A 26,600-nucleotide genomic window follows, 5' to 3' on the forward strand; every position below is an offset into this window, starting at 1 on the left:
TTAACTTTTTTTTTTTTTTGAACGGTAAATATTAATGGTTAGTTTGTTAGTTGTTAGTGGGGAAATTCGAATCCTTAATTTGTATAAGTCCAATTCTTAATGAATTGGATTAAATTTTGAACGATATTACAATTTACAAATTCTTTTAAATTTAATTTGACTTGAACCCATGATAGGTAAAATTGGCTCAGCGGTCGTGACCCATTTGACGGGTTAAAAAAAGACCCGCTTGTACCGTTGACCCCTGTATTCAATATACGTGCGCATCTATTTTCGCAATTATTAGTATTTATTAGGATTAAAAATGGAATTATAAAACTAAAAAGTCGTATTTCTGTGTATTTAAGTTAATCGTGTCTGAATGGGGAAGTTGTTGGATAATTAAAAAAAGAAAAGAAAAAAAAAAACGGGTTTATCCGTAAACCCAAAGAAATGTTGGATGATTAAATCAGAGCAGCAGCAACCAAAAGCAAAGTCACCACAATCTCTAACCTTCAAATTCAAAGCAATCTATTGCTACCAACACTAGAGCTTCAACTCGCAGACAGTTTTTTGTTTGACGCCGAAAATGAAGCTATCGGCGTTGCAGCAGAGCTACCTCACGCGCCGGGCCAACAGCTTCAGAGGATCGGCGCAGCTCGATTCCTCCGGCGACGCCGCGGTGAAGTCGCCGGCGGCCATTTTCTGGCTCGTAATCCACGGCGTCTGCTGCCTCATCAGCCTCGTCCTCGGCTTCCGCTTCTCGCGCCTCGTCTTCTTCTTCCTCTTCTCCGCGAACCTCTACACCGCGCCGTTCCGCGGCGGCGCGGAAGTCGCCGCGCCGCTGGACGTGCCGCCTCCGGCGAACCGGACGGTGGCGAGCCGCGTGGTGGTCGGGCGGCACGGGATCCGAATCCGGCCGTGGCCGCATCCGGATCCGGTGGAGGTGATGAAGGCGCACAGCATAATCGAGAGGGTTCAGAGGGAGCAGAGGACGCTGTTCGGAGTGAAGAACCCTAGAACGGTGATTGCGGTGACGCCGACGTACGTTCGCACGTTCCAGACGCTGCATTTGACCGGTGTGATGCACGCGCTCATGGTTGTGCCGTACGATCTGGTTTGGATCGTGGTGGAGGCCGGTGGAGTCACCAACGAAACCGCTTCAATTATCGCAAAGTCTGGCCTCAGAACAATCCACGTTGGATTTTCCCAGCGAATGCCGAATTCGTGGGAAGCTAGGCATAAACTGGAGTCTCGGATGCGGCTTCAAGCTTTGAGGTTAAGTAACTTTCACGTTTCAGTGTTTCGTTTTAATCGGTTACTGTTGTTATTATTATACTGAGTAGAAACTTTTTGGAGAGTGTGAGTGGTACTATTTGTGTTAGTGCGGGAGACATAATAACAGAATACAGTGAAAATGCATGATGGCTTTACTTACGTTTGCTTAATTTTGAACAGAATTGTGAGCAAAGAGAAGCTGGATGGAGTTGTGGTTTTTGCTGATGATAGTAATATGCATAGTATGGAGTTATTTGATGAGGCGCAGAATGTGAAATGGATCGGGGCTGTTTCGGTTGGAATATTGCTTCATTCGGAGGAGCCTTCGGCCATGGTTCAAAGAGAGGAGGAGGGTGTGTCTGTACCTGTGCAGGGTCCTGCTTGTAATGCTACGGATAAATTTGTTGGGTGGCACACCTTCAATTCATTGCTGTATACTGGGAGAAGCGCGGTTTATGTTGATGACAGGGCGCCTGTGCTGCCCAGAAAGCTTGAGTGGTCTGGGTTTGTGTTGAATTCCAGGTTGGTTTGGAAGGATGTTGATGGTAAGCCAGAGTGGGTTAAGGATCTTGATGCATTGGGTGGGGTTGATGAAGAGATAGAAAGCCCATTGTCCTTGCTCAAGAGCAGCTCTGTGGTGGAGCCGCTTGGGAATTGTGGACGGCAAGTTTTGCTTTGGTGGCTGCGGGTTGAAGCTCGTACAGACAGCAAATTTCCTTCTCGGTGAGTCCTCTCCTTGATTTTTGAAGTTTTCATTTGTGAATTTTGATGGTCTTAAGTTTCATTTTCCAAGTGATGTCTAATTTCTTTTGTCAGTCACATTTTAACTGACACTATTTTTCCAGAAAAATAGATTCTGCAATCCCCCTCTCCCCCCCAAAATCACCACCAAAGCTAGAAGAAAAACTACTGATTGATTATTGGGATATTTAACAAATTTGATACGATGGCAAACCCAAAAATACTTACCAATTACCATTTCCGTGGTTAGTGTGAACCTATATTGTTGTTGTCCACAGAATTATCCTGTTATCTTCATTTTGCATTTATATTTGGGCATCTTACCATGTAGACTTATTTTCTAGGATGATTTGTAGTTTTTCAGCTTAATTAAATTCTATTGAATCACCAGCTAAGATGATCCAGGTCAGACTGAGCTAAGCAGAATGTAGTTTAAAAAGCAAACTGCTGCCAAACTGGTGCAGAATTTTTATAGACGTTGTATATTATATAATATTCTATTTGTTAACATCTTGGGACACTCTCATCCTGGATTGAAGATATTCCCACTTGGCATAGACTTCCGAAACTGAAAGGCTCAATGTCATTTGGGCGCAAAGTTTGCTTCCCTTTTCCTTTGTTATTGTCTAATATAAGGGGATCATCTATTGAATAGTAACTACATTATTCTCTGCAGGTGGTTGTCCTCAAGGGGTTACTAAATTTAAGTGTTGAAACGGTGTAGCATGGTTGAGGGAGGGATTCCATTAGAGGCACCTTGGTTGTTTAATTATCTAGACTATATTTGGTGTAGAATTGCAGGTTGTCTAAGTCATTAGTATCTGTCTTAACTGAAAGAATCAAAATCATCCCAAGGAGGTTGGAGTATGAGGAAGCCATAATCTCTAGTTGTCTGTTTAGTTAATATATATAATTGGTTATAATGATGGAGGAGTTGATGCTAGGGACTTCACTAGCACCCTAGCACGGGATTCATTGAATTCCTGGTGTTACATATGGGATCAATGGTAATAACTTAAACATAATTTAATGCTTAGGTGGCCTGTTCAATGACTTCGCTACAGCAGGTGCCTTTATCTCTCTTAACTCTGAAGTGGTGTTTTTGTTTTCGCTTTAAATGTCAAAATTCAAATAACACCAAACTATACATGCTGGTGTATCAGATTGAAGTTATTGGTTAACGTCTAATATTGCATACACTTCAGCCCGATCACTCGTCAATGACACATAAGACTTTGTTGTGCATGTTTGGAGTGGGATCTTTGCATTCTTTTTGATAGAATATTTTGTTATATTTAAGAAGTTTCCAAAGGTTGAGTTGGAAAAAGGGACGTCGAGACCTTACTTGTGTTATTTAAGGCTGCCACATTTTTCCTTGGCCTCTTTTCTTAATCTAGTCAACTTTTGCTGATTGCAAAATATTTCTGGCTTCTGAAATTTTTCTTCCCCTGATAAACCAAAGCTATTTGTCAAATATGTTGTATTTGTGGTTTTATTTCCAAAGGGTCTTTTTTAGCTTTGAGAACATGAGCACTTAAAAAAAAGTCGTGTGCATTTTTCTTCAAATCTTGACCATTCAAATATGATATTATTAGTTTATATTTGTAGCTTTTATTTCTTACTATAAAAATAGTTCTGATAAGCTCTCTATTAGAGGAATATTATGAGAAATGATAACTATTAGTCTAGGTCATGCAACCAGTTTCCACATTTTTTTTACAAAATTGTTACATTCTGATTTTAACTGTTACAGAAAATAAGAGGGAAATAAAGTTAATTTTGTAATTTTATAAGCAAAAAAAAAAAAAGAACACAATGTATTCCCGAATCAATCTAGTCCTAAAATTTCCTCAGGATGTATGGAATTTATTTATGGTCTCATATGAGGCAGATTTTTGTGCTTGTAATTTGAGATGTGGCATCCAACAGATATAGTAATCTATATTGGGACATTGTTGTCCAAAATCCCTGACAGTATGATTCTATCTTATGCAGATGGATAATTGACCCTCCTTTGGACATCACTATCCCATCAAAACGCACCCCATGGCCAGACGCTCCACCTGAGCTCCCATCTAATGAGAAAGTGTTGATTGGCACACAAGAGCAGACTAACAAGCCCTCTACAAGGACCAAAACACCCAGATCCCGTCGCAGTAGAAGTAAGAGAAAGCATGACACTAAAGTGATAGGTGTGCAAGTCTCTACAAAGTCCGAACAAAACTGAGGTCTTAACCAATAAGTACCTCTCAGAAATTCACTGCCCTGTGGATACTAACTGCTGGCCTTCAGCAACAAGAGTTTGGATTCATCAAATGGAGAAATTCGACGTATTAGTTACTGCTACATACGTCGGTGGCATAACTTTTATGGAGTCCGGCCAGAATATGTGCATCCGAGTCTGATTTCACCCATTTTTTATATTGATTTTTTGCTGCCTTCTTTTTATCTGAGTCCGTTCGAATGAAAGATTGAAATGTAATGTTGATTTGGTTTTGCAGCACTTGCTGCATTGCAGGAAGCCTGTATTCAATTTTATTCCATGTTAATACATATTCTTCTCAATAGGATTATACAATTGTCATTTATTCTCACGGTCAGATTTCGTTACTTACAGAATCACAATGTCCTGATTCCTGAACTTAGTGATCTAACCAAACATCCACTCAGCCCTTAGAGGCAAAGGAGGGAAAATTTAAGATAATAATAAGATATCCACAATTGATTTAAAACTTTAACTTTTAAAAGAAAAGAATAAAAATAGCATCATTTTTGGGATCAAAATACAATATACTAAGAGATCAAGTCACAGTATATTGTGATATACTATTTAAAGTTACATTGAAGTAATTAATTTTAGTATATATAACTTGGATTCAACAAAAACAATAAAAAATTTAGCGTAAAAAAGAGATGTTTGAAATAATGAATAAACTATTTCTGTAGAGAGAAATTTAAAGTTAGGCTTAAATATATTTTAATCTTTCAAATTTAAGATAAATTTGTTTTTAGATTTTTAAATTAAAATTATTTTTTTAATTTTTAAATTTTTTAAAATTTTATTTTAGTCCTTCAAATTATTGATAATATATCTAAAAGTGACAAATAAAGATAATTATGTAATATTAACTTGATTTAATGTGATATTTTTACTAACATGAATATTAATAACTAAATTTTATGTGACAAAGTAAATTTTGTATGATAATATTTAAATAATTTTTTAACAAAATTTGAGTATAAGGATAAAAATAAGATTTTTGAAAACTACAAAATTAAAAAGACTAGTTTTAAATTTAAGAGATTAAAAATAAAACTATTTTAAATTTAAAAAATAAAAAATATATTTAAACCTTAAAGTTATAACATAAAAAGAGAAAGATAAACGGGTAGACACACAAGAATTAGGTAATGACTAATGAGAGTTGCTTTCGAAACAAAGATGAGGTTATTTAAGATTAGAAAATCTTTGAGATTATTTTCTTAAAACAAAATATAAAATAATGTACGGTTAATTGGTATTAATAAATGAAACCAATCGGTTCAAGACAAAATTCTTTCATCAGTTTCATTGACTATCCGAGAAAAAACTAGGTAACCACAATTGCTTTCCGAGCTAAGTAGGATGAAGTAATTTAAGATTAAAATATCTTTTAAGATTATTTTATTTCGTAAACAAAATATAAAATAATTTTATAATTAATATATTAGACGATAGTGAAAATAAGTTAATCTTGGACTATTTTATTTTATGACTAAAATTAACTTTTCTTATTTGTCATGTTTTCAGTTAATATACATGCACGTAAACATCCACACATTGTAAAATAAAAAAAGTAAAATTGTGACTCTTAAGTATGATTAAAATGTCCTTAAAAGTATTAATTAAAATACAATTCTTAAATAAAGCATGAATACTAACTATCAATATATTGATTTAAACAAATAATTATTCTTATATAATGATTTTTGATATATAAAATAAAGTTATGAAAAATAAAAGTTCACCTACTTAACAGTTGAGATGAATCGCCATCCTAAATTAATTTTTATTATGAGATTACATATCATATTCAAATGAAAAATATATTTTGGCAAATTCAAATTGTATTTTTTTTTGGTAGAAAATTGTATCTTTGGAATGAATGAAAGGTTAACCGCATAAAACGATTCTATTAATTATTAATATAGTTATTTTTTGTCAAATAAATTAACTCAGATGATAGAGGCTTATTTTAAAAATAAGATATATATATATATATATATATATATTTATTTATAACGTTTTAAAAAAATCACACTCTTTCTGTGATATGTAGACTAAATACCTATTTTGGTCCCTTAGAATTTTTTTTTGTTTCAAATTTCAATGTAGTCCCTCATTAATTTTTTGTCTCAATTTGGTCCCAAACTAATTAATTGGTTTCAATTTAGTCCCAAATTAATTAATTGGTTTCAATGTGGGACTTCCGTCCAAATTATTTAAACGGAGTTAACTTTTGGCCACGTGGATGCCACGTGGAGGACAATTTTGTTGAAAACACCTGAACCCAGAACGTCCCGTTCTGAAACTAGAACGGGCCGTTCTGGTTGCACTTTTGGTGTGTTACTTTTGCATCCGGAACGACCCGTTTCAATTGCAAAATTAACACACCAAAAGTGCAACCAGAACGGCCCGTTCTGGTTTCAGAACGCGCCGTTCTGGTTCCAGGTGTTTTCAAAAAATTGGGATCCACGTGGCATCTACGTGGCATCCACCTATGCATCCACGTGGCATCTACGTGGCATCCACCTATGCATCCACGTGGCATCCACCTATGCAACAGTTAACTCCGTTAAAGAAATTTAGACGAAAGTCCCACATTGAAACCAATTAATTTATTTGGGACTAAATTGAAACCAATTAATTAGTTTGGGACCAAATTGAGACCAAAAATTAATGAGGGACTACATTGAAACAAAAAAAGATTATAAGGGACCAAAATAGGTATTTAGCCTAATATGAATCATTATGTTTGTTTGTTTACATCATTACTCTAAAAACTCAACCAAACCGGCGATTAGAGTTGGAAAATTGGTGAATTTGTCGATTGATTCATCAAATAAACTACAAAACTGATTTGTAAAATAGTTGGAATGTTCTACTCATCATAGTTTAAAAATCTTAATATGCATTTGAATCTTTCTATTCAAAATATGTTTTTATAAAATAATGTTGTAAATAATAATAATTAAAAAATAAATTAATGTATATTGTGATTGTGGAGAAAAGACATACACTAAAAGGGGAGTCAATAATGTGTATAAAAAATTCACATGTTTATGCAGTGAAAATAAAATAACTTATCAGACGAAGCGTCGGAGAAGAGTCAGATGAAACACCAAAGATTTTCATATTGATTTGTCTCAATCACTGAGACTATTTCTAGTTTTTAATTCAACCAAATTGAGTTCTACTAACTTTCACAAAGTTTACCGAGCCACTTTTGGCTCAATCCTAAGTAGTCTTTGACATACTTTTTCAAGCAACTATTTAAGTATTCTTTGAATAACAAACCTCTCTCCAAAGTATTCTTTCAACCAAGTTTCTTCAGACTCAAACACTAAGTATTCTTCAAACAAGTCACTCTGCGCTCAACACAAATTATTTTTTCAAACAAGTCTTTTCAGACTCAATACTAAGTATTCTTTCACACAAACCTTTTCAAGTTTAACCCTTACAACAAAGGTAATGGATGATTACATAATTGTTTCGTCTCTTCTAAACATGATGTAATTAATAATGAAAGCACAAGTAATTTATAAAAAAAAAATATGTACAAGATTTACGATAAAATGTTTCTTTATAATTTTTTTGCTTGGTATATTTTTGTATGTTTCTCTATACAAATTTCTCCATGTGTGTCACTTTTATCTTTTATGTTCTATGTGTGTCACTTCTTTTTTCGTTGTTTAAAAACTTGATCCTTTTATAGTAGTTTCAAAGAAGATGACTGTTGCGGCAATTTTGAGTTGAACTTGCAATTCGCTTCACAAGTTGCCTTGTTTGTTTTCTTTATTAATCTTAGTGATTATTGTTGATGCATTTAATGCGAGCATTAAATGTCTTTTAGTAAAACGTGTATCTCTTATTTAATCTAGCAAACTACTTTTAATCATTTCCTTCTAAAATGAGTATGGCAGATGACAGAAATAATGTTAATGCAAAGCAGTCGAAGTTCTGTCTTTTGTAAAGCCTTTTTCATAATATTCGGGATTTTGCTTTTTGCTTTTGACGGATATTTTGTCTTTTCCTTTTTTAATAGATTTTGAGAGTTATAAAGTTTATTTCTTGATCGAACCGTTGAAGAATAAAACATTGAATGAAACTTAATGGTAGTCTCACTTCGAAGTATACCTTTAATGCATAGAAACAAATTATATGTTTCGTCTTATTTACTTCATCATACAGACGATATATATTTTCTACATTTCATCTGATATAATATATCTTTGTAGATATTTAACTTTGCTTAAAAGAAAATATTTCATTTGTTATCATTAAAACTTGAGAGATCTAAAATTGTCTTTTAACTTAACAGTGATGTATATATGAATATATATGTAGTAAATTCTACAACATTTAATATTTATTTAATAATAAAATATATGTATTAAATTTGATGAACATATTATACATTTATAAATATAATATTAAAAATATTATTAAATTTATACATTTATTGGGTGTAATGTGTGTAATAATTAATTGAGTCAAAAAAGTGTAAAAATCAATATTAAAAAAATATTTAATACATGTTTCAACACACAATAACTTTTATTTAATAACAAATTATATGTATTAAATTTGATGAACATATCATACATTTATAAATATAATATTAACGATGTTATTAAATTTATTTATTATGAGTCATGAGTGTAATAATTAATTGAGTCAAAAATGTGTAATAATTAATATTATAAAAAAAATCCGTTTTTCAACACACATACAGAGAGAGGGGAAGATGTTTAGGTATTAAATTATAATAATTATTTTTTATTTAATATACAGGTGAGGTTCATGAACATTTTAAAAGAAAATTAATTAATTTTATAGACTTAAAAAAGAATGTAATTGGATAATTCATTTTCTACAATTTTTTCAATTGAATATAAAATTATTAATATTGCCACAAATTATTATTTAGTGTTGGTTTCAAGCAGTTGTAAATTAACTTTAAATACTCATTTAGAAAAATTGTAGAAAAGTAATGACGTAATTATAACTTTTTAAATTTGATAATTAAAATTTCTGAAAAATTTATATACCTACCCTATTAAACCTAATATATATATATATATATATATATATATATATATTTTTTTTTTTTTTTGATATGAAATTTTTTATATTTAGTATGTATCATTTAGAAAATTGAAACTTATTATTGTCAATGTAATTCTTATGGGTAAAAAATACACTCTTAATTACAATTTATTAAATCTAATAAATCATTTATTTAATATGTAACATTTAATAGTATGACTAATTTTAATTAAAAAATATTTAATTAATATAATGATTAATAATATAATAATTAATATTTTAAAATATGTTTTACAAACTATTTTTCTTAAAAAAATAAAAACAAAGAATATATATATATATATATATATATATATATATATATATATATATATATATATATATATATATATATATATATATATATATATATGGAGGACTAAAGTTACACCAAAAACACTTTTAAAAAATATTACTCTACATTTTGTATATCTATTTTAATTCAACAATTCTAACAATTAGCTTAGCTTTAATTATTAGAGTTGTGTTTAGTAAATCTAGCATATAAGTCGGTTCAAACTTTGAAGTTAGAACTTAAAAGTTGAACAACTTAAAACAAATTAATTGATTGAATTGAATGTGATTTGTGAAATTAATTGATATATTAGTTGATAAATATAAAATTATATATATATATATATAATTTTTTTAATGTTTAAGATAAAAAAATCAAATAAATCAGTGAAGATAAAAATCAAATCAAATAAATAAATAACTTATAAGTTACTCCAACTAGCGTATAAGTTATTGCATTTTTAAATGCATTCTAAAAATGAAAATTAGTGTAAGTCTTCAAATATAAACGAAATAAATAAAAAATAGAGAATTAAAATCAAAATAATACAGCCACATTGACAACAATTATAAGCAAAGTAATTTGAAGAAAACAATTGCCACAAATGTAACTAGGGATGTACAAAAAATCTAAGTTGATTCATCGAATCGATTCATATTAAAAAATTTGATCATTTTAAGAAAAAATCTAAATCGATCTTCTTTGTAAAACTGATTTAATTTTTCGATCCATTTTTACGAAGTGGATCAGTTCGGTTCTCCTTAAAAATGATCTATACATGAATATATAATGAATAACTATACCGTATCGAACCAATCCAATTTTTAAAAAATTAATACATATTTTTTAAAAAATTAAACCAATTCACATTATAAAAAATGGATCAGTAAACCAATTCACTTTTATAAAATAAATTGGTACGATTTGGTTTGAATTCTTCAAAAATCCGATCCATAAACACTCTTATGGGAACGTTTAATAGGGGAGAAGTTTTTTTCACACTCAGGAATTATGATTCCTAGAAATTATAAATCTTAAGAAATCATGATTCTTGAAAATAAAATTTGTTCTTGGAAATTAAAAATTTTCATGTTTAGTTACAATAGTATGTTCCTGAATTTATAAATATTTTTTTACAAAATATACTTTATTGAAATAAACTCATTATATATCTATATTTATTTACTTAAATATTATTACGAATATGATATTAAACTATTTTAAAAAGTGCAAAACTTATAAAATTATTTAAATACATAATTCAACAAATAAAAGAAAAAAAAAAGATATTTTTGTTTTAAAAAGGGATATTGTGATTTTTTTATATTCATAAAACTTTTCTCCTAACTTGTGAAAGTTGGATTTCCACACCCCTTATGAAAATGTTTTTGTGAGAAAGTGAAATGAAAATGTATCTCCTAACTTTTCTCCTAGAGCTCATCTTTTCTGGCAGGCATCATTTGGTTCTGTAGACATATGCCGAAAGTTTCATGTTGTCTATCTCAATTCTCTGGGGGTGCTTTATATATTTGTTAGACAACTTCACTTGATGCCAATTGGTTTTAAGATTTGTAACATTTTTTGTTTCCATTTATAATGTGAGTTATGTGTACTTTTCCTTATCAGACATCTGGTGGAGTTGTCACTATTTTGAATCCAAATCCTTTGTGATAAAAGGAATTTGATTATGACCAGATTATATGAGGCAAGTGTTGTAATAAATTTTTAATTTGTGTTTGAAGCTTTTGAGATTATATTTACAAAATGAAGTTGCCTTACATTCTTGTTCACGAATCTATTGATCTTTCTTTGTTTTGGTTGTTGAACTGCATAATTAGTCTTTTATCTTAGAGAACTATTATATTTTGATTGTTGTATTTGTATATGATCTCAATCCACGGAGTGATTGATGATTGTGAAACAGTTTTTTAGAGCTTAATCAATTCAAAGTTTGTTTCGAATCTTGAGATTTTATTTACAAAATGAAGCTTGTTGCAGTCATGTTCAAAAGTTTAAGTTTTTTTTTTTGTTTAATAATTTGTCGTCTTAGTTTTATTGTACTATGTAGGGAGTGGGTGTAACGCAGACGTGTAAGTTCAGAAGACAAAGATGCAAGCGAGTACAATGATGGGTTCTTTGCAACAACTGTTTGGATCAAGGGGATGAATTTCTCTGCAAAAGGGCATGGCAGTAATAACGGATTTGTACCTAAGTAAAGTTCTTCAATGTGAAGCCATGCAAAGCATCTCATGTTGAAGGAGGTTTAGTCACTGGGAATCCATCATCTTTGTCTTTCTCTGTGCCTGAAATTGGAGGTAACATCTGATTGAAGAGTTTGATTTTCATGCACTTCAGTTACCTTATATTTTACGTAGTGTAAAATTCTTTTACATCATCAATGCATTCTAGTTAAATTCCTTATTGAAAAGCTGTCCTGTCCAAATGACTAGCATTATTTTCCCTTTTCAAATAATTAACGGTGCTACCCTGCTTGATAGATTCCTTTTCTTTCTATCTGTGAGTGTTTGGTCTTCTCTATTTTTTGTTCTTCCTTCTCTATTCATTGTAGATATGTGGAAGTGGATTAAAAGTGACACTCAGTTCGAGCTTGGTGTGAACATCAAGTAATGTATGAGGGAAAATGTCAACAACTTTGTATGATATATTTTACTTATGGTTGAGCAATTCTCTTTCCAAAGTTTGGAATATTTTTTTTCTATATCATTTTCTCTGTTTTGATGTTCAGTATCTTCATTCGTTTTCAATATACCGTTAATTGAGTTTATGACTTAGAATGATCTCTTTTATCCATGGAATCACATGCAATTGCAAATATTAGGAGATGGGAGTAGCTTCTTGGACTATAGCTTGAGTAAAGCTGATTCTGATGTTTGTGCAATTGTTGACAAGGAAAAAGGACCGATGGTTTAAAAGTCTTGAGCTTATTGCTTCAGAGAATTTTACATAGAGAGCAGTTATGGAAGCAGTTGGTTCCTGCCTCACAAACAAGTACTCAGAAGGATTACCGGGTAAAAGGTAAGGGTCTTTTTGCTTTAAGAAAATGTATGTTGTTTTCATTTTCAGGAAATTGTTTTCCTTTTCGTATTTTCAATTTTTAGAAAATATATTTCTTTTGGTATCCTGATTTTGTTTTTAGAAAATGAGAATATTTAAAATGTGTGTGATTTATTTGTTTTCAAAGAATTGAAGTTTCATAAAACAGTCTTTATGAGGTTTAAAATAAATATTTTCCTTTTCCATTCCTGCAAAGAATTGAAGTTTCATAAAGAATAATAGTAAGGATATCATTGAATGCATCTTTCCTTTTCCACTCCTGCAATTTCATTGATTCAAACTTGGTGATACATATAAGGTACTATGGTGGCAATGAGTACATTGATGAGCTTGAAACCCTATGTCAACAAAGGGCACTGGCTGCATTTCATGTAAATGGGAATAAGTGGGGTGTTAATGTTCAACCGTTATCTGGTTCCCCCGCTAATTTTGCAGTATACACTGCAATTCTTAAACCGCATGATCGAATAATGGTAAACTATTTTCCCCACTCTTGATTTTGACTATTCCAATTGGCCACCCATTTTGTAATTGTTCTAATGTATAATGGTATGTTACCGGGGTTTGGACTTGCCTCATGGAGGACATTTGTCTCATGGATTCATGACGCCTAATAAACGTGTATCCGCCACATCAATTTATTTTGAATCTATGCCTTATCGACTTGATGAAACAAGAGGTGCTTTTGGTTTCTCATTAATATTGTTTCAAATATATTGACTCCTTTGTGGAATAACTTATTGACTCGCATTGGAATCACAACAGGTCTTATTGATTATGATATGCTGGAGAAAACTGCTAATCTGTTCTGACCAAAACTCATTATTGCCGGTGCTAGTGCGTATCCTCGCATGAGAAAAGTATGTCTGTACTCATGGATTTTCTGGAATTATATATTGCTTGTGATCTAAGAAGTCTTTATTCATATGGTTTTGTTCTTGACGAAAAGCTAATTACATCTTATTTGCATGAGAAGATTGCTGATGATGTAGCTGCTTTTCTTATGATGGATATGGCTTGTTGCTGCATCTGTACTTTCTAATCCCTTCGAGAGTGATATAAATGTCAAAAATTCTGTGCCTAGTGAGTAGTGAGACTCATATTGCTTTGTGCATCAGTTTGACATTTATGCTTCTTGTCCGTGATATAAATGTCTCGTTAATACTGACATGTGCTAATTATAAAAGGTGATAAGAGTGCCTTAGTTCCTGGAGGCATTCGCATTGGGGCACCTGCAATGACAACGAGAGGACTTGGTGAGAAAGAATTTGCGTTAATTGCAGACTTCATTCATGAGGGTGTACAAATAAGTCTTGAAGCCAAACGTTTGGTCTCAGGAACAAAGCTCCAAGATTTTTTGAAGTTTGTACAGTCTCCTGAATTTCCATTGGGAGATAAGGTTTCAGAGTTGCGTAGAAAAGTTGAAGCTCTGACTACTCGGTATCCAATACCTGGAGTCAAAGTGTACTTGCTTTATTCAACATTTAAAACTAAGACACTGTTGAAAAATTTTGTAAAACAATCATGCTTAGGTTTTCGTTGATGATAATATATGTTGTATGCTACAATTTTTAAGATCTATGATTATCCCATTTATATTTGGATGCAAATCAATTCTTGATCCTTCAAATATTCTTTGGGTCATGGATTGTTTAAAAACAAACCTTTTTTAGGCGTCACTCCATTTTGTCTAGTAGTAATTAATATTTTGGATGAATGGAAGGTAAATTGTTTATATTATGAGTAGGCCAACTTATTGAGGTTTCAAACAGAATTGTGAGAAAAGAGAAGCTGGAAGGAGTTGTGATGTTGTTTGCTGATGATAGAAATATGCATAGTATGGAGTTATTTGATGAAGTGCTATATGTGAAATGGATTGGGAATGTTTCGGCCCGAATACTACTTTTTTCGGATGAATCTTTATCATTGTATATTACTACAATGATAACAATTAACATCTAGGGATACTTTCATCATGGCCTGAAAATTTTTTCACTTGGCATACACTTCCAAAAGGGGGGAAATTGAAAGACTCAATCTCAATGTCATTGGACACAAAGTCTGCTTCCTTTATTACGAGAAATTATAACAAGTATAGGTCAGAAATTAAATTCGTACAAATAACATTTCTTTAATGATGTTATGCGTACTTATGTTCACATATTTCTTAACAAATCATTAGACTTTGACGGGTAGAGATCGACCTTCTGTTGGAATGTTATTGTTGGATGCATAAGGTCATGTGAAATGCCACTAAACAACCAAAAATAAGAAATGAAAAAGGTTTGTAATTTTTGTTCCAACAAGTGTTAGCGCATGCTATAAGTTACCAAGATTCGTGGATTGAAGCTCTTGATAAAGTAAAAGTACATCCATGGAGAAAAGATTCCAAGAAATTATGTCTCTGAAGAGCACGAAGAGAACAATGAAATGAGTGAAGAATTAATATCTTCATTTCGACTAACAGGTTCAACTATTTGTTGTTAGGTCCGATTGTTACCAAAATGGTTGGGCTTGAATTCTCTCACTAGATTTGGTTCTGTTTGCTTCGAAGATAAGAGCACGACAATTAAGAAAATTGAAATTAAGCTGTTCATGTCATGTAATTCTGATAATTACGAGAAAAAAAAAAACAAAAAGAAAAAGAACCACTTTTCACTTTTTCTACTAACTTACTTCGGTCCAAAGTTAACCATGTTTGTTTTCGCAGATTTACTATTCACGACGAAGGAAAGGTGAAGAAAGTGCACGTTTGTTTCTGCTGATTTGCACCGAAAGAAAAGCGAAGAAAAGCGGGAGAACCCGCGTTGGCGTTCCTCGCGCTTTTGTGAAGAAAAGAGATGAAAGTCATGTAAGAATTGAGAAAACCCGATAATACTCCTGCCCCAAAGGCTGAAAAGAGATGAAGAATGGAGGCACATAATCGATTATGTGCCATACATAATGATTATGGTGGCATATTTTCGCAAATATGCGAACTCAGAACGGGTCGTTCTAACACTGGGTTTTATGAGTAATATGCAAACTTAGAATGAGCCGTTCCACTTTGGGAATGGGCCGTTTTACACATGGCAATTGTGAGTTAATTTGTAATCCTAAAACGGGCCGTTCTGGTCTAAGAACGGGTCGTTCTGGTCATATTTAATTATTATTTACTTAAAAATTTCTTAATTTTTTAATTGGTAAAAATTAACTTGTACAATTAACAAATGTATCTTCATTTCATTCTAATTTATGTCAATGCTTTATCAATTTTTTAATTTATTATTTAACTTTCAAAAATTTTATTGTACATTTTTTTTTATATTAAGAAAATTTTATTATTTAAATATTGACATCAAAAAGTGAAAATATAAAAAAAATAAAGTAATACATGTTTATAAAATTAAAATAATAACACTTTCATAAACATTAATAAAATAATGTTAGAAAATATAATTATCATAATATATTTTGTTATTATTATTTATTATTATAAATATTATTATTATTATCATTATTATTAATATTATTATTATTTATTATAATTAGTATCATTATTATTTATTATGATTCTTATTATTTTTCTAATATTTATTATTATTATTATTATCATTATTTATTATTTATTTAATAAATTATACCTATTAATATAATTTTATTGTAATTATTATTATTTACAATAAATAATATTCTACTCATTTTTAATCTAATGGTAAAAGTGTAAATTACATATTCATCTATTAAATTTTTAATTTTTATCTATCATTAAATTTAAAGCAAATATTTAAATTAAGATTTTATATTTATTTTTTAGTTAAAATTTTTATATTTATCTTTTAATTATAATAATTATAAACTTTTTTTTTAACTTAAGCGCAAAATAGTAATCTTACAAAATTATCAGTTAAAAAATTTATTTTTATCTATTACATCAATCAATTCACTCACAAACTTTCTCTACACTTTCCACTCACTTTCCTTTAATCCAAACAACCTCACTTTCCCTTCAAATCTCTCCTTTTCCACTCCCCTTTTTCCATCCTCAAATCCAAACAAAGCCTTAATCTTGACATATTCAAAATTTAAAATTCCACCGAAATATTTTTGAGTACAAATTTAAATTATATTTCGAGTTGCTTGAATTAGATCTAGGGTATTATTATTATTTTTAAATATATATTTATTAATAATAAAATTTCTTGACTTGATAGATATTATTTTTGTTTATTTAAATTTTTTCTCTATAAAAGTACTTTTTAATAAAATAAACACTTGACTTTTTATGTGTTTGTCTAATTTTTTTTTAAATAACCAATTTCTTCTTTATTTTTTAAAATAATTTTTATTTGCTTCTTAAAGAATTATTTTTTTTTGAAAAAATTGTTTATAAACATTTTTTTTAAAGTTTAAACAAATGGACTTATTATTTAAAATAATATGATATCATATTTATATTTATAATAATTATCTCTCTATATATATAATGAATATACCATAATTATAATATTAAAATTGATATAAAATATCATAAATTTGCCTTGTTTCCTACATTATCATTTCTTAATTGAGTTAATAAATGATTCTTAAAATTAACAAGAATAAAAACTCTATCCAAGACTACTTCTTATCTTTAGTTCAATTTTTTATAAATCAATTTGCTCTTAGGATCTTTCTACTCTAGAACTCTCAACACGTTTATCAATTAAACAACTTGAATTATGAAATTGATAGTGTTACAATAAAATTTTATTTACACAAGTTGAAATGAAAAAAAAAAAAAAAAAAACTCTTAGCAGACATACATTTGATTCTACCAAAAAAAAAACCAATAGATTTAAACAACCTAACTTGCGCACCTTATCAATCATTTGGCTAGTCCCATGATGAATGATGTTACGTGTTTTTTATTTTGTTAAACAGGTCTATCCACTAGTAACCATTTACTTAACAAACATTTTTTTCTTCTTAATCAACTGACAACGAAATCAACCAGTTCAACTTGTATTGAACTTAAACGGGTTAACATATCAGTGACCCGTTAGTAACCACATTTCACATGTAAGGCTTACGTATTTGATTAATCTTCAACAGCATGAATTTGGTGGTGGCTACCAAAGTTTTAGTTTTTTACAGCATACCTGCTACGTCAAAATGTTTTGCAAGGACAAAAAATGATAAGAGTAAATAACTCGAGGGAGATTAGGTGGTGTGATTGTGAATAGCAACTTCTTTTTCATACTATTATTACAAAAGGGCAACAACCACTTCAAAAAACTGGTAGTTACATTACATGTCCTTAAGAATTCGATTTATTGGGAGAACCAAAATTATGTTGGTTGAGAGATATTTTTTATGAAAAAGAAACTCAAGCAAATACTCACTTATCATTGCTACACATGAAAAGTAAGATAAATGTATGAGAATTTAAGTTTATTGTTCATTATGTTGTTGTAATTTTTTCTTCTGAAAAAAAAAATTATCAACTTATCATGCGATTTTGTTGGCAATATATTAATCTATTATTAATTTGTTCAAAAGTCTAGAAATAAAAAAATAATATTGTCAACGCTAGCATAAATAGATGTTCTAACTTCCAATTTGATGACCCTACGTTTCTGCTTCCATCCGTTCCCATAAGTTATTTTCAATAGTCATAATTCACGCAGGAGATTGTTAGCTATTGAAGATGATCTTTTAATTTTTCTCGGGTAGAAAGTCACATAATATTAAATCAGAAAGTGCTTTTAAAATTACAAGAACTTGATCATATCAAAAGAAAAGAAACACATTTTAAGTGTGAGAGATGAGGTCATTTGCTCATCCTGACATGGATCATTATGCTCATATTTAAATTACAAGTTTTTTTTTTTTCGCTGTAAAGGCGAGCATGCGATTGAAGCACAAGGAACTCAGCTGTCAAAAGTTTACTAACTTTTTTCAAGTTACAAATATTTAAAACTTTACGAATAGACAATCAGAAAGCATGTTATGTTCTCGAGTTATTTTATATGCTATGCAATATTTTTAATACTTTATGAAGAAAGTGTGAAATAAAAATATTTAGTGCTTTCTAATTTATCTACTAAGTAGGATGATTAGTAAGAAGATTTTGTAGAAATTATATATTCATTGTTTCGGTTGTAAAGTTATATTTAAATGAATATTTAAGACTAGGACGTGCTCCGATTCTGGATTAACAATGAGAGGCATCGCAAATTTTGATTTCTTTCACGTTTTTCCCACTTCTGTCTACCTCAGCCCCACCTTATTACTTATTTTATACAACAACTTAGAACGTTAAATGTCAAATTATTGGTTTTAACTTTCACATAACATAACGTAATCATTAACATTCAAATGGATTTTTAAACACGTATTAATTAGTCAATTTATTGCTTCCTTCGTTTTTCTTTTCTTTTTTTCCTTTTTTATCCACATATTTAATATCTTTATATTCTTTTGAATTTCCAAATAAAAATTTCTTTAAAAAATAAATAAATAAAAAGAATAATAAAAACAAGCGGGGTCATGAGGAGGCAACCCTTGCATTAACATTACACATATGCAATGTGCAGAATTATTATTATTATCATTCACATGGTGGGCTATCGTTATTATACTCTCATGCTACCTCAATTTTTTTGTACAACGTATTACATTCAAATACCAAGATTACACAATATGATTTATATATATATATATGAGGAGGGTTCAAACGACACCGGTATAACTTTTACTAAATGTTCATATTTTAGTATATTTTAAAATGTATATATTATGTCAATTTTGTTTTGTGAGAATGAAGTATCAAATCATCTTAGATTAATATAAAATTTGATATATATGATCTAAGAGATATGAACTTTCAATCTAACGGTTGGATTTACAAAATTCACATTTAATATAAAGTTATTAAGCGGTGTAACACTTAGTAAAAGTTACACTAGTGTCGTTTGAACCCTCATATATATATATATATTACAGTATATGATTTAGATAGTTAATCGCATCTTCCAATTATCACGCATCTACCAAGAAATAATAATTAAAGTGAATAAATTTCTCCTAAAAACATTTTTAAAAAAAATTAATTTTTTATAACTAAGTCATATATTAAGATTTCCTTTCTATTTTATCAAATTTTTGTAAAATAAAAGTAACTTTATTATGGAAAAGTATATTTTATTTTATTAAAAGTGCTTATGAAAAATTTATCTAAATATATCTAAATCTTTGTGTAAAGTTGAAGAGGGAAAGCGATAAATATCATATACAAGTAGTATGTACATTAGGGGAAAAGAGAAAACTGGTGATAGCAAGCAAGAACTCTGAACATGTTGAAGCCGCTTTTATCCATTGTGTGATGCTATACGCTTATTATAAGGGTCTTTTCCAGAAGAATTTACCGTGCTACAGATTATACAGAGAATAAGAATAAAACTTAGAATATATGAAAGTTGGAAGTTATCCGGAAAGTGCTGCTATTGGGCCCAACCAAAGGGGTCCCATATGAGCTGCACAATTTGTTCAAGTCAATTACAACATCCTATAAGAAATGTTTAGGTCATTTTTCAGGCTATGATCACAATAGACTCGTTACCTTCAATCACAAACTATTCAGTTTTATTTGTTTATAGCACCATTGAGATTTGAGGCCATTCACAAGAAATGGTGGCTGTATTCAACAAAGAGCTCTTGAGCTGGTACCTCATCACCCTTAAACTCAAAGAAACCTTAGAATCAGGGATTCCATCTTCTCCTATTTCAGGTAACAGATCAATTGAGTTTCCTCAACAGCATGAGGAGGAAAAGCTTCAGCATGAACCTACAGAACCATTGCAAGTTGTCATCAATGGAGAAGATGAAAAGCAAGAGGAACCAAACTCACCAGCATCTGAATGGGTCGTAACCATCAAGGAAAAGCTAGAGCAGGCATGTCAAGATGATGTGGCAAGTTCATGGTCCAAGTTATCAATCTACAGAATCCCTCACTACCTTAGAGATAGTGGTGGTGAAGACAAAGCTTTTGCACCACAGATTGTGTCGATAGGTCCTTACCACCATGGCAAGAAACGCCTTCGCCAAATGGATCGCCACAAATGGCGTTCCCTTAACCATGTCCTCAAGCGTGCCAAACATGACATTAGGCTCTATCTCAATTCCATGAAGGAGATTGAAGAGAGAGCTCGCTCATGTTATGAAGGACCAATCAGTTTAAGCAGCAATGAGTTTGTGGAAATGCTTGTCCTTGATGGTTGTTTTGTGCTTGAGCTATTCAGAGGAGCCACCGGGGACTTCAAGCAACTTGGATATTCGAGGAATGATCCGGTTTTCGCAATGCGTGGATCGATGCACTCCATTCAGAGAGACATGATCATGCTAGAAAACCAGCTTCCTTTGTTTGTACTAGATAAGCTTCTGGGAATTCAACTGGGAAATCCAGAACTGAAAGGACTTGTTGCAACTCTAGCACTCAGATTCTTTGACCCTTTGATGCCAACAGATGAACCATTGACAAAGAGTGACAGAAACAAATTGGAATCATCACTTGGAGGCACCGACACCTTTGACCCTTTATCTGATCAAGAAGGTCTTCACTGCTTGGAAGTGTTCAGAAGAAGTCTTTTGCGCACAGGACCTCAACCAGTACCTAGAATATGGATCAAACGCAGGTCAAATGCTCAAAGAGTTGCTGACAAAAGGAGACAGCAACTGATACATTGTGTCACAGAGCTTAAAGAGGCTGGAATCAAGTTCAAGAAGAGGAAGACTGATCGCTTCTGGGACATCAAATTCAAGGATGGAAAACTGCGAATACCACGGCTCTTGATCCATGATGGTACCAAGTCTTTGTTCCTCAACCTCATTGCTTTTGAGCAGTGTCATCTTGATTGCAGCAATGACATTACATCCTATGTCATTTTCATGGACAACTTGATTAACTCTCCAGAGGATGTGGGGTATCTTCATTACCGCGGCATCATTGAGCATTGGCTTGGGAGTGATGCTGAAGTTGCAGACCTTTTTAACCGGTTGTGCCAAGAGGTTGTGTTTGACATAAATAACAGTTACCTTTCTCCATTGTCTGAGGATGTGAATCGGTATTACAATCATAGATGGAATACTTGGTGTGCAAGCTTGAGACACAATTACTTCAGTAATCCTTGGGCTATTATCTCTTTGGTTGCTGCTGTTGTCTTGTTACTACTTACTCTTGCACAAACCTACTACAGTATATATGGATATTACAGACCGGCTGGGTAATTGGTAAGTACTCTTGCAGGATTTTCATTTCCTCCATAATGTATCCTCAACATATTTTCTAGTATTGACCCTTTTCAAGTTTGAGATGTTGATGTGTCTGCCTTAGTTTCAATAATCAAGCTTAGGAAAGAGCTTGGAAGGCTGAAACCTCATTAATTCATTTGTTTTGGCACAGAAGGTATTGGTATTGGCTAGTTGCTACTGCTGTAATACAACTTTCCTTTGGAATGCAAATGTTGGCACAACAATTTTGGCTTAATTGCCTTAACAAGTTTTCCTTTCAGATTCCGAAAGAGATTTAAATGCAAAGAAAAAAAATTCCCTTAATCTTAGGACTGGAGTAAATTAGTTTTAAACTGTAATATGCACAAATTTGAAAGATTCTGTAAAAAAAATTAGAAGAGGCGTGTGTGTGAGGAACCTTCGTGTTTATTTAACCATTCGTTATAAATTTGTCATATAAAATACAATACTAGACCTTTTTATTATTATTTTTATAACAAAGCAAGAAGTACATTAGTAGGAACTTCATTTCTGTAATAACTACAGTAAGGAATTGAAGACCAAAAGTAAGCCAAGGCAAACTGAAGCCAAATGATCGCCACTTGGAATAAATGTGTATTTGAAAAGTGTATTATTCACCTTGAACTAGAGTATTGACAGAATCAAAATCCAAGTGCGTATAAAACGATATAATACCAACACTATAATTAGACAATGAAAAGTGTTATAGAGTAAAATGTCCAAGACGATGAGTCTGTTAGCTTCTGCAAACGGTATTCATTTCCGTTCTTACACCGACACAATGTCTACTCCTCCACACTCCTCCCCATGTTCGGCATAAATAAATAAATAAAAACTATTGATTTGAGTTTGTTATCAGAGAAAGGAAAACATGAAGACAAAAAAAAATAAAAATCATGGGCATTGATGCAATGGAATGCGAAGGCTACTACTCTGCCAAAGGATTTAAGATTTGAAATTGAAGGAAAAGAGGGCACTTCCCTCTACTTTTGGGTTTATTGGGTGATTTAAGCAACATAGAAAATCTGTGTTGCATCTCCTTTCCATCTAAACTTCCCATAGAAATTGGGTTACAATTTCAAATTTTCGATCAGGTCATACCATGGAAAATCTCGGACTAAATTCTTGGCTAGGACATGGAACATTACGTTTTCCAGTTTACAATAGTGGCCCAGAACTGTTTTGGTTCAAAGATCAATCTTACGATAACACCTCCAAATAATGTTACGATAAGAAAAATATCTGATGGAACCACTAATATACACGTGATAACTGATGTGGAAAAAGGGAGGACATTGCAGGGAGCGGAGAGAAAAAGTAACAGAATCACATAGAGGATTTTAGGGACTCAAAATGAGTATTTGAAAGGAAAAAATTAAAAGAAAAATAAAAAAGGGGCGGCAAATACAGAGACGATTTCCCCTCTGCACTGTGTCTCTTTTCTCTTCTGAATATTCTTGATTAACTTTTCTGTGAGGTCATGTACGATGTACCTATTTAGGCATCAATGAAATTTCTCTATGGCATTGTTTCTAGCCATTAGAGTGCAATTTCTACAACACTGAGTACAAATTGCTGTCATACATTTTTATTTTTTTTACACAATTTTATATTTTGTTGTTACTGAGATTGCAGAATACATTTCAAATAACTACGGTGATCGCCCCCTTGACCTATTGGAACGAGAGAGTAGCAGCTACCATTACAGTTGGTCATAAAAGTGGGTTACAAGGTGCACAAAGACAGAAAAATAACAGAGAACGGGTCAAGCCAAGGACAAAAGCAAATACGTGATAAAGGTAAAGGATATGTCAATTCACAAGTGTAGCACCAGTGCACAAGACTGTAGTAGTAGTGTGGTTACTTAAAAAAAATTGCGTTATTTCTAATGAGAGATGCTCTTCAAGATCAACGGAACAGTTCTGGAACAAATGGTATATAGTAAAAGCCCTATTATTGCAAAAGAAAAAGGTACCATGATCAACTGGCCAGACCAGCCGACCAGGTGATCGCTTCATCAAAATGAAATTTAAAATTATTATTGTGCAAATATATTATGAACTCCAAATAAATAAATAAAAAAACATTTATCTCACTTGATAAGGTCTGCATTATCCCACTAAATAACGTCAGCTATATGCATCATACCACTAAAGGAACACCAATAAAAAAGTGTCAAAAAAATACTGTTACCAATTCATAAGAAAAAATACTTTGGTTTGAAAAAAACACTAGCGCTTTAGGACATTCTGCAATGATATAGAGGTTTGACCCCGACCTGTGAGAAAACCCTAGTGAAGAAGAGCACCTTTAATATCTCGAGGGAATGTCGGTCATACAGTCCAAAAGTGTGGAGAAACCTCATTCATATAATATGTAAATAAAAATTGAAAAAAAAGTCCAGACATTCCAAATGCACACATCCAATAGTGCCAAGAAAACCTGAAAGGGGTAATAGTATTGTTTGGGCAAATTTATAGAGAAAAAAATGGGTTCCTGAAAATCACGTGATTAAAAGGAAAAAAATACAATGGAAAAGCCAGATCGTTAATACCCCATTGCAAATAATGAAGGGAGTTCCTTCTGCACAGGCTTCTTAAAATTCTCGTTATTAAACTATGAATTCAGCAATAAGAGTTTGGATTTGCCCACCTATATAGAAAAAGAAAATAAAGAAAAAGGATTTTACTAGAAGGGGGACGTCAACATCTCCCCAAAGCTAAAGCTTCTACCAGGGCGTAGAAACATTGAAGATGTCCAAACAGTTTCTCAATTGGGAATTGAACATCCAGATGTTATACGTCCATGCTAGACCTCAAAGCAATCTTCTCCAGCCACCAAATCCTCAGATTGCTCCAGCTGCTAAAATATACTGTAGATGATATCAAGCCACATGCGGGATTGTGACTTAAATGTAGTAAAAAAAGTTCAATTAAACTGACAATTTCAGTTCACGGTAGGGCTTGTGCTTTCTGCTGGTGGTCTCTTTCCAAAATAGCGCTAAGAGTAAAATAGACAAATTAAAGCTTACTATTAGCAACAAAGATGTAATCCTGATAAAAACACAATTAATGAAATAACCAACATTTGCCACAACAATTTTGAACGAAAAAAATATATATTAAACTTACCTGTTTCCCAAATGAGAATGGAACATATTTGTATTTGATCATGTGTGATATCTGTCTCCTCATTGTAAGTGTGAATAGGACCACCCAGTAGAAAAGGAGTATTGGCCAGAATACTGGAACATCAAATGCACTAAAGAAAGTCATCACAAAAGCAATGCAAAATGCCTTTGTGATCGAGTACCTGCCCACAAAGAAAAATTAAGAAGCTTTTAGTGAAACCAACCATCAGCACGTCAAATCATTCTAAATGTGCTTTCCTAAGTGATCATGAAACTAACTTCTACAACTTAAAGCAACAAAACCAAACAGTACAAAAACGTTAACTCTAAATAGAATTTTCTTTTACACTCACTTCATATAATGGAAGTACAATACAAGGGCGAGGCATTGATAAAGATTAAAAGACTAACAAGGAAACTTATGGGAATAGATTCTGCTTGTCAATATTGTTTTTGGAGCTCATAAGGAGGAGCAGACATATCAAGTAATCTATCAGTCAGTCCATTCCACATGGCAAACATAACCCCGTAAGTTTTTTTTTTTTTTTTCTGACAGAACAGAACCAAGTAAATAACAAAACATTACTAACTCCACAATTTGACAAAGCCCGTGAATGAAGATTGATCTCCTCTGAAGTCAAAACAGAGTTGAATACAGCAACATAATAAAATCCAATAAGAGATTGTTATACCCTCCAAGGCTCCATAAATCTATTCTAGACTCTTCTCAGGACAGATCAAGGCACAATACAATCAGCGTACCAAAACCCTATAATTTAAATTTTTTGAGAAAAGACGAGTAAGCAAATAAGAAAATAACAGTAAGCATTTCCTCTTGTAAGTTGTGAATAGGTTGAGGTGAAGTTGATTGTAATACATGGTAGAAGGGGAGAAGGGTACCAGAACTTGAACTCGGGGAGGCGGCGAACGAAGGGGCGGAACTCGTCGGATCCTCGGGTGGGGAGGGTGGGGCCGTCGTGAATCTCGGGATCGACCTGAGGGGAGAGGAAGCCGATGAGGAGGTTGAGGATGTAAATGCCGAGGGCGTAGGAGACGATGTAGAAGCCTTGGACCAAGTAGACGCGGAGCACGTACACCGAGGCCACCACCAAGCACCCGATCCACCGCCGGAGCACGTGCGGCGTCGTTTTGTCCAGAATGTGCTGGTACTGCCGCGACGCCGCGAATTTCCACCGCGATATCGCCGCTTCCGGGGACTGATCTTCGGCGCCTACTGCGTCCATCTCGGTGGGAGGGTAGTTTGGACTTTTCCCAACGTTATGTTGCGGACAGAGTGTGATGTGATGTGATGTGATGTGATGTGATGTGATGTGATGAGATGCAATGGCGCAGAAGCAGATGAGGATGAGATGAGATGGAAATGTTAGAACTTAGAAGCACAGCACACGAGCCCAACCCCTCTTTTCGGCTCGTTTACTTTCTCTTTCTCTGCCCCAAAGGTAAAGATCGTTGGATTATAAATC

The 26,600-nt window shown here is 32.2% G+C and overlaps 4 protein-coding genes across 7 annotated transcripts; 3 read left to right on the top strand and 1 right to left on the bottom strand.

Moving 5' to 3' along the window:
* Nucleotides 1-371: 371 nt before the first annotated feature.
* IRX14-L (Nucleotide-diphospho-sugar transferases superfamily protein) lies at nucleotides 372-4,592 on the top strand. Of its 3 annotated transcripts, none has more exons than XM_083066504.1 (3): nucleotides 372-1,257; nucleotides 1,438-1,980; nucleotides 2,103-2,657. In XM_083066504.1, exons 1-3 carry the CDS (start codon nucleotides 569-571, stop codon nucleotides 2,188-2,190), a joined length of 1,320 nt encoding a protein of 439 aa, XP_082922630.1. In that variant the 5' UTR covers nucleotides 372-568; the 3' UTR covers nucleotides 2,191-2,657. The 3 variants fall into 3 exon arrangements, with proteins under 3 accessions (XP_082922630.1, XP_082922631.1, XP_082922629.1); XM_083066505.1 differs by lacking the exon at nucleotides 2,103-2,657 and adding an exon at nucleotides 2,675-3,715 and having other exon boundaries at nucleotides 373-1,257; XM_083066503.1 differs by lacking the exon at nucleotides 2,103-2,657 and adding an exon at nucleotides 3,994-4,592 and having other exon boundaries at nucleotides 378-1,257.
* Nucleotides 4,593-10,913: 6,321 nt separating this feature from the next.
* LOC109811173 (serine hydroxymethyltransferase 3, chloroplastic-like) lies at nucleotides 10,914-16,754 on the top strand. 2 transcript variants are annotated; one of them, XR_014430792.1, is made up of 7 exons: nucleotides 10,914-11,350; nucleotides 11,714-11,956; nucleotides 12,552-12,677; nucleotides 13,015-13,395; nucleotides 13,482-13,576; nucleotides 13,693-13,799; nucleotides 13,904-16,754. XR_014430792.1 is itself a non-coding variant. In XM_083067124.1 (7 exons), exons 2-4 carry the CDS (start codon nucleotides 12,619-12,621, stop codon nucleotides 13,321-13,323), a joined length of 258 nt encoding a protein of 85 aa, XP_082923250.1. In that variant the 5' UTR covers nucleotides 10,928-11,350; nucleotides 11,714-12,618; the 3' UTR covers nucleotides 13,324-13,395; nucleotides 13,482-13,576; nucleotides 13,693-13,799; nucleotides 13,904-16,754. The 2 variants fall into 2 exon arrangements, 1 of the variants encoding a protein (XP_082923250.1); XM_083067124.1 differs by having other exon boundaries at nucleotides 10,928-11,350; nucleotides 11,714-12,677; nucleotides 13,015-13,189; nucleotides 13,300-13,395.
* A 3,290-nt stretch (nucleotides 16,755-20,044) lies between these two features.
* Nucleotides 20,045-22,196, top strand: LOC109811140 (transmembrane protein, putative (DUF247)). Its single transcript, XM_020374791.3, has one exon. The coding sequence runs from the start codon at nucleotides 20,367-20,369 to the stop codon at nucleotides 21,960-21,962; it is 1,596 nt and encodes a 531-aa protein (XP_020230380.1). The 5' UTR covers nucleotides 20,045-20,366; the 3' UTR covers nucleotides 21,963-22,196.
* Nucleotides 22,197-24,579: 2,383 nt separating this feature from the next.
* On the bottom strand, nucleotides 24,580-26,600 carry LOC109811136 (protein RER1A). Its single transcript, XM_020374784.3, has 3 exons — nucleotides 26,017-26,600; nucleotides 25,118-25,298; nucleotides 24,580-24,986 (listed from the first exon to the last, which is right to left on the bottom strand). The coding sequence occupies exons 1-3, from the start codon at nucleotides 26,358-26,360 to the stop codon at nucleotides 24,933-24,935; spliced, it is 579 nt and encodes a 192-aa protein (XP_020230373.1). The 5' UTR covers nucleotides 26,361-26,600; the 3' UTR covers nucleotides 24,580-24,932.

This window comes from Cajanus cajan, chromosome 11 (assembly GCF_000230855.2).
Source record: "Cajanus cajan strain Asha chromosome 11, NIPB_CcT2T_4, whole genome shotgun sequence".
NCBI lineage: Eukaryota > Viridiplantae > Streptophyta > Magnoliopsida > Fabales > Fabaceae > Cajanus > Cajanus cajan.

Excerpts from the sequence above, each read along its gene's own strand:
- LOC109811136 (XM_020374784.3), bottom strand. The coding sequence starts at position 26,360 with ATGGACGCAGTAGGCGCCGAAGATCAGTCCCCGGAAGCGGCGATATCG. Across the intron at positions 25,299-26,016 it reads CTCCCCGAGTTCAAGTTCTG|GTACTCGATCACAAAGGCAT; the intron begins GTACCCTTCTCC and ends CTTTGTGGGCAG. Across the intron at positions 24,987-25,117 it reads CATTCTCATTTGGGAAACAG|CGCTATTTTGGAAAGAGACC; the intron begins GTAAGTTTAATA and ends TTTTACTCTTAG.
- LOC109811140 (XM_020374791.3), top strand. The coding sequence starts at position 20,367 with ATGGTGGCTGTATTCAACAAAGAGCTCTTGAGCTGGTACCTCATCACC.
- IRX14-L (XM_083066503.1), top strand. The coding sequence starts at position 569 with ATGAAGCTATCGGCGTTGCAGCAGAGCTACCTCACGCGCCGGGCCAAC. Across the intron at positions 1,258-1,437 it reads ATGCGGCTTCAAGCTTTGAG|AATTGTGAGCAAAGAGAAGC; the intron begins GTTAAGTAACTT and ends AATTTTGAACAG. Across the intron at positions 1,981-3,993 it reads GACAGCAAATTTCCTTCTCG|ATGGATAATTGACCCTCCTT; the intron begins GTGAGTCCTCTC and ends TATCTTATGCAG.
- LOC109811173 (XM_083067124.1), top strand. The coding sequence starts at position 12,619 with ATGGAAGCAGTTGGTTCCTGCCTCACAAACAAGTACTCAGAAGGATTA. Across the intron at positions 12,678-13,014 it reads GAAGGATTACCGGGTAAAAG|GTACTATGGTGGCAATGAGT; the intron begins GTAAGGGTCTTT and ends GATACATATAAG. Across the intron at positions 13,190-13,299 it reads AACCGCATGATCGAATAATG|GACATTTGTCTCATGGATTC; the intron begins GTAAACTATTTT and ends TGCCTCATGGAG.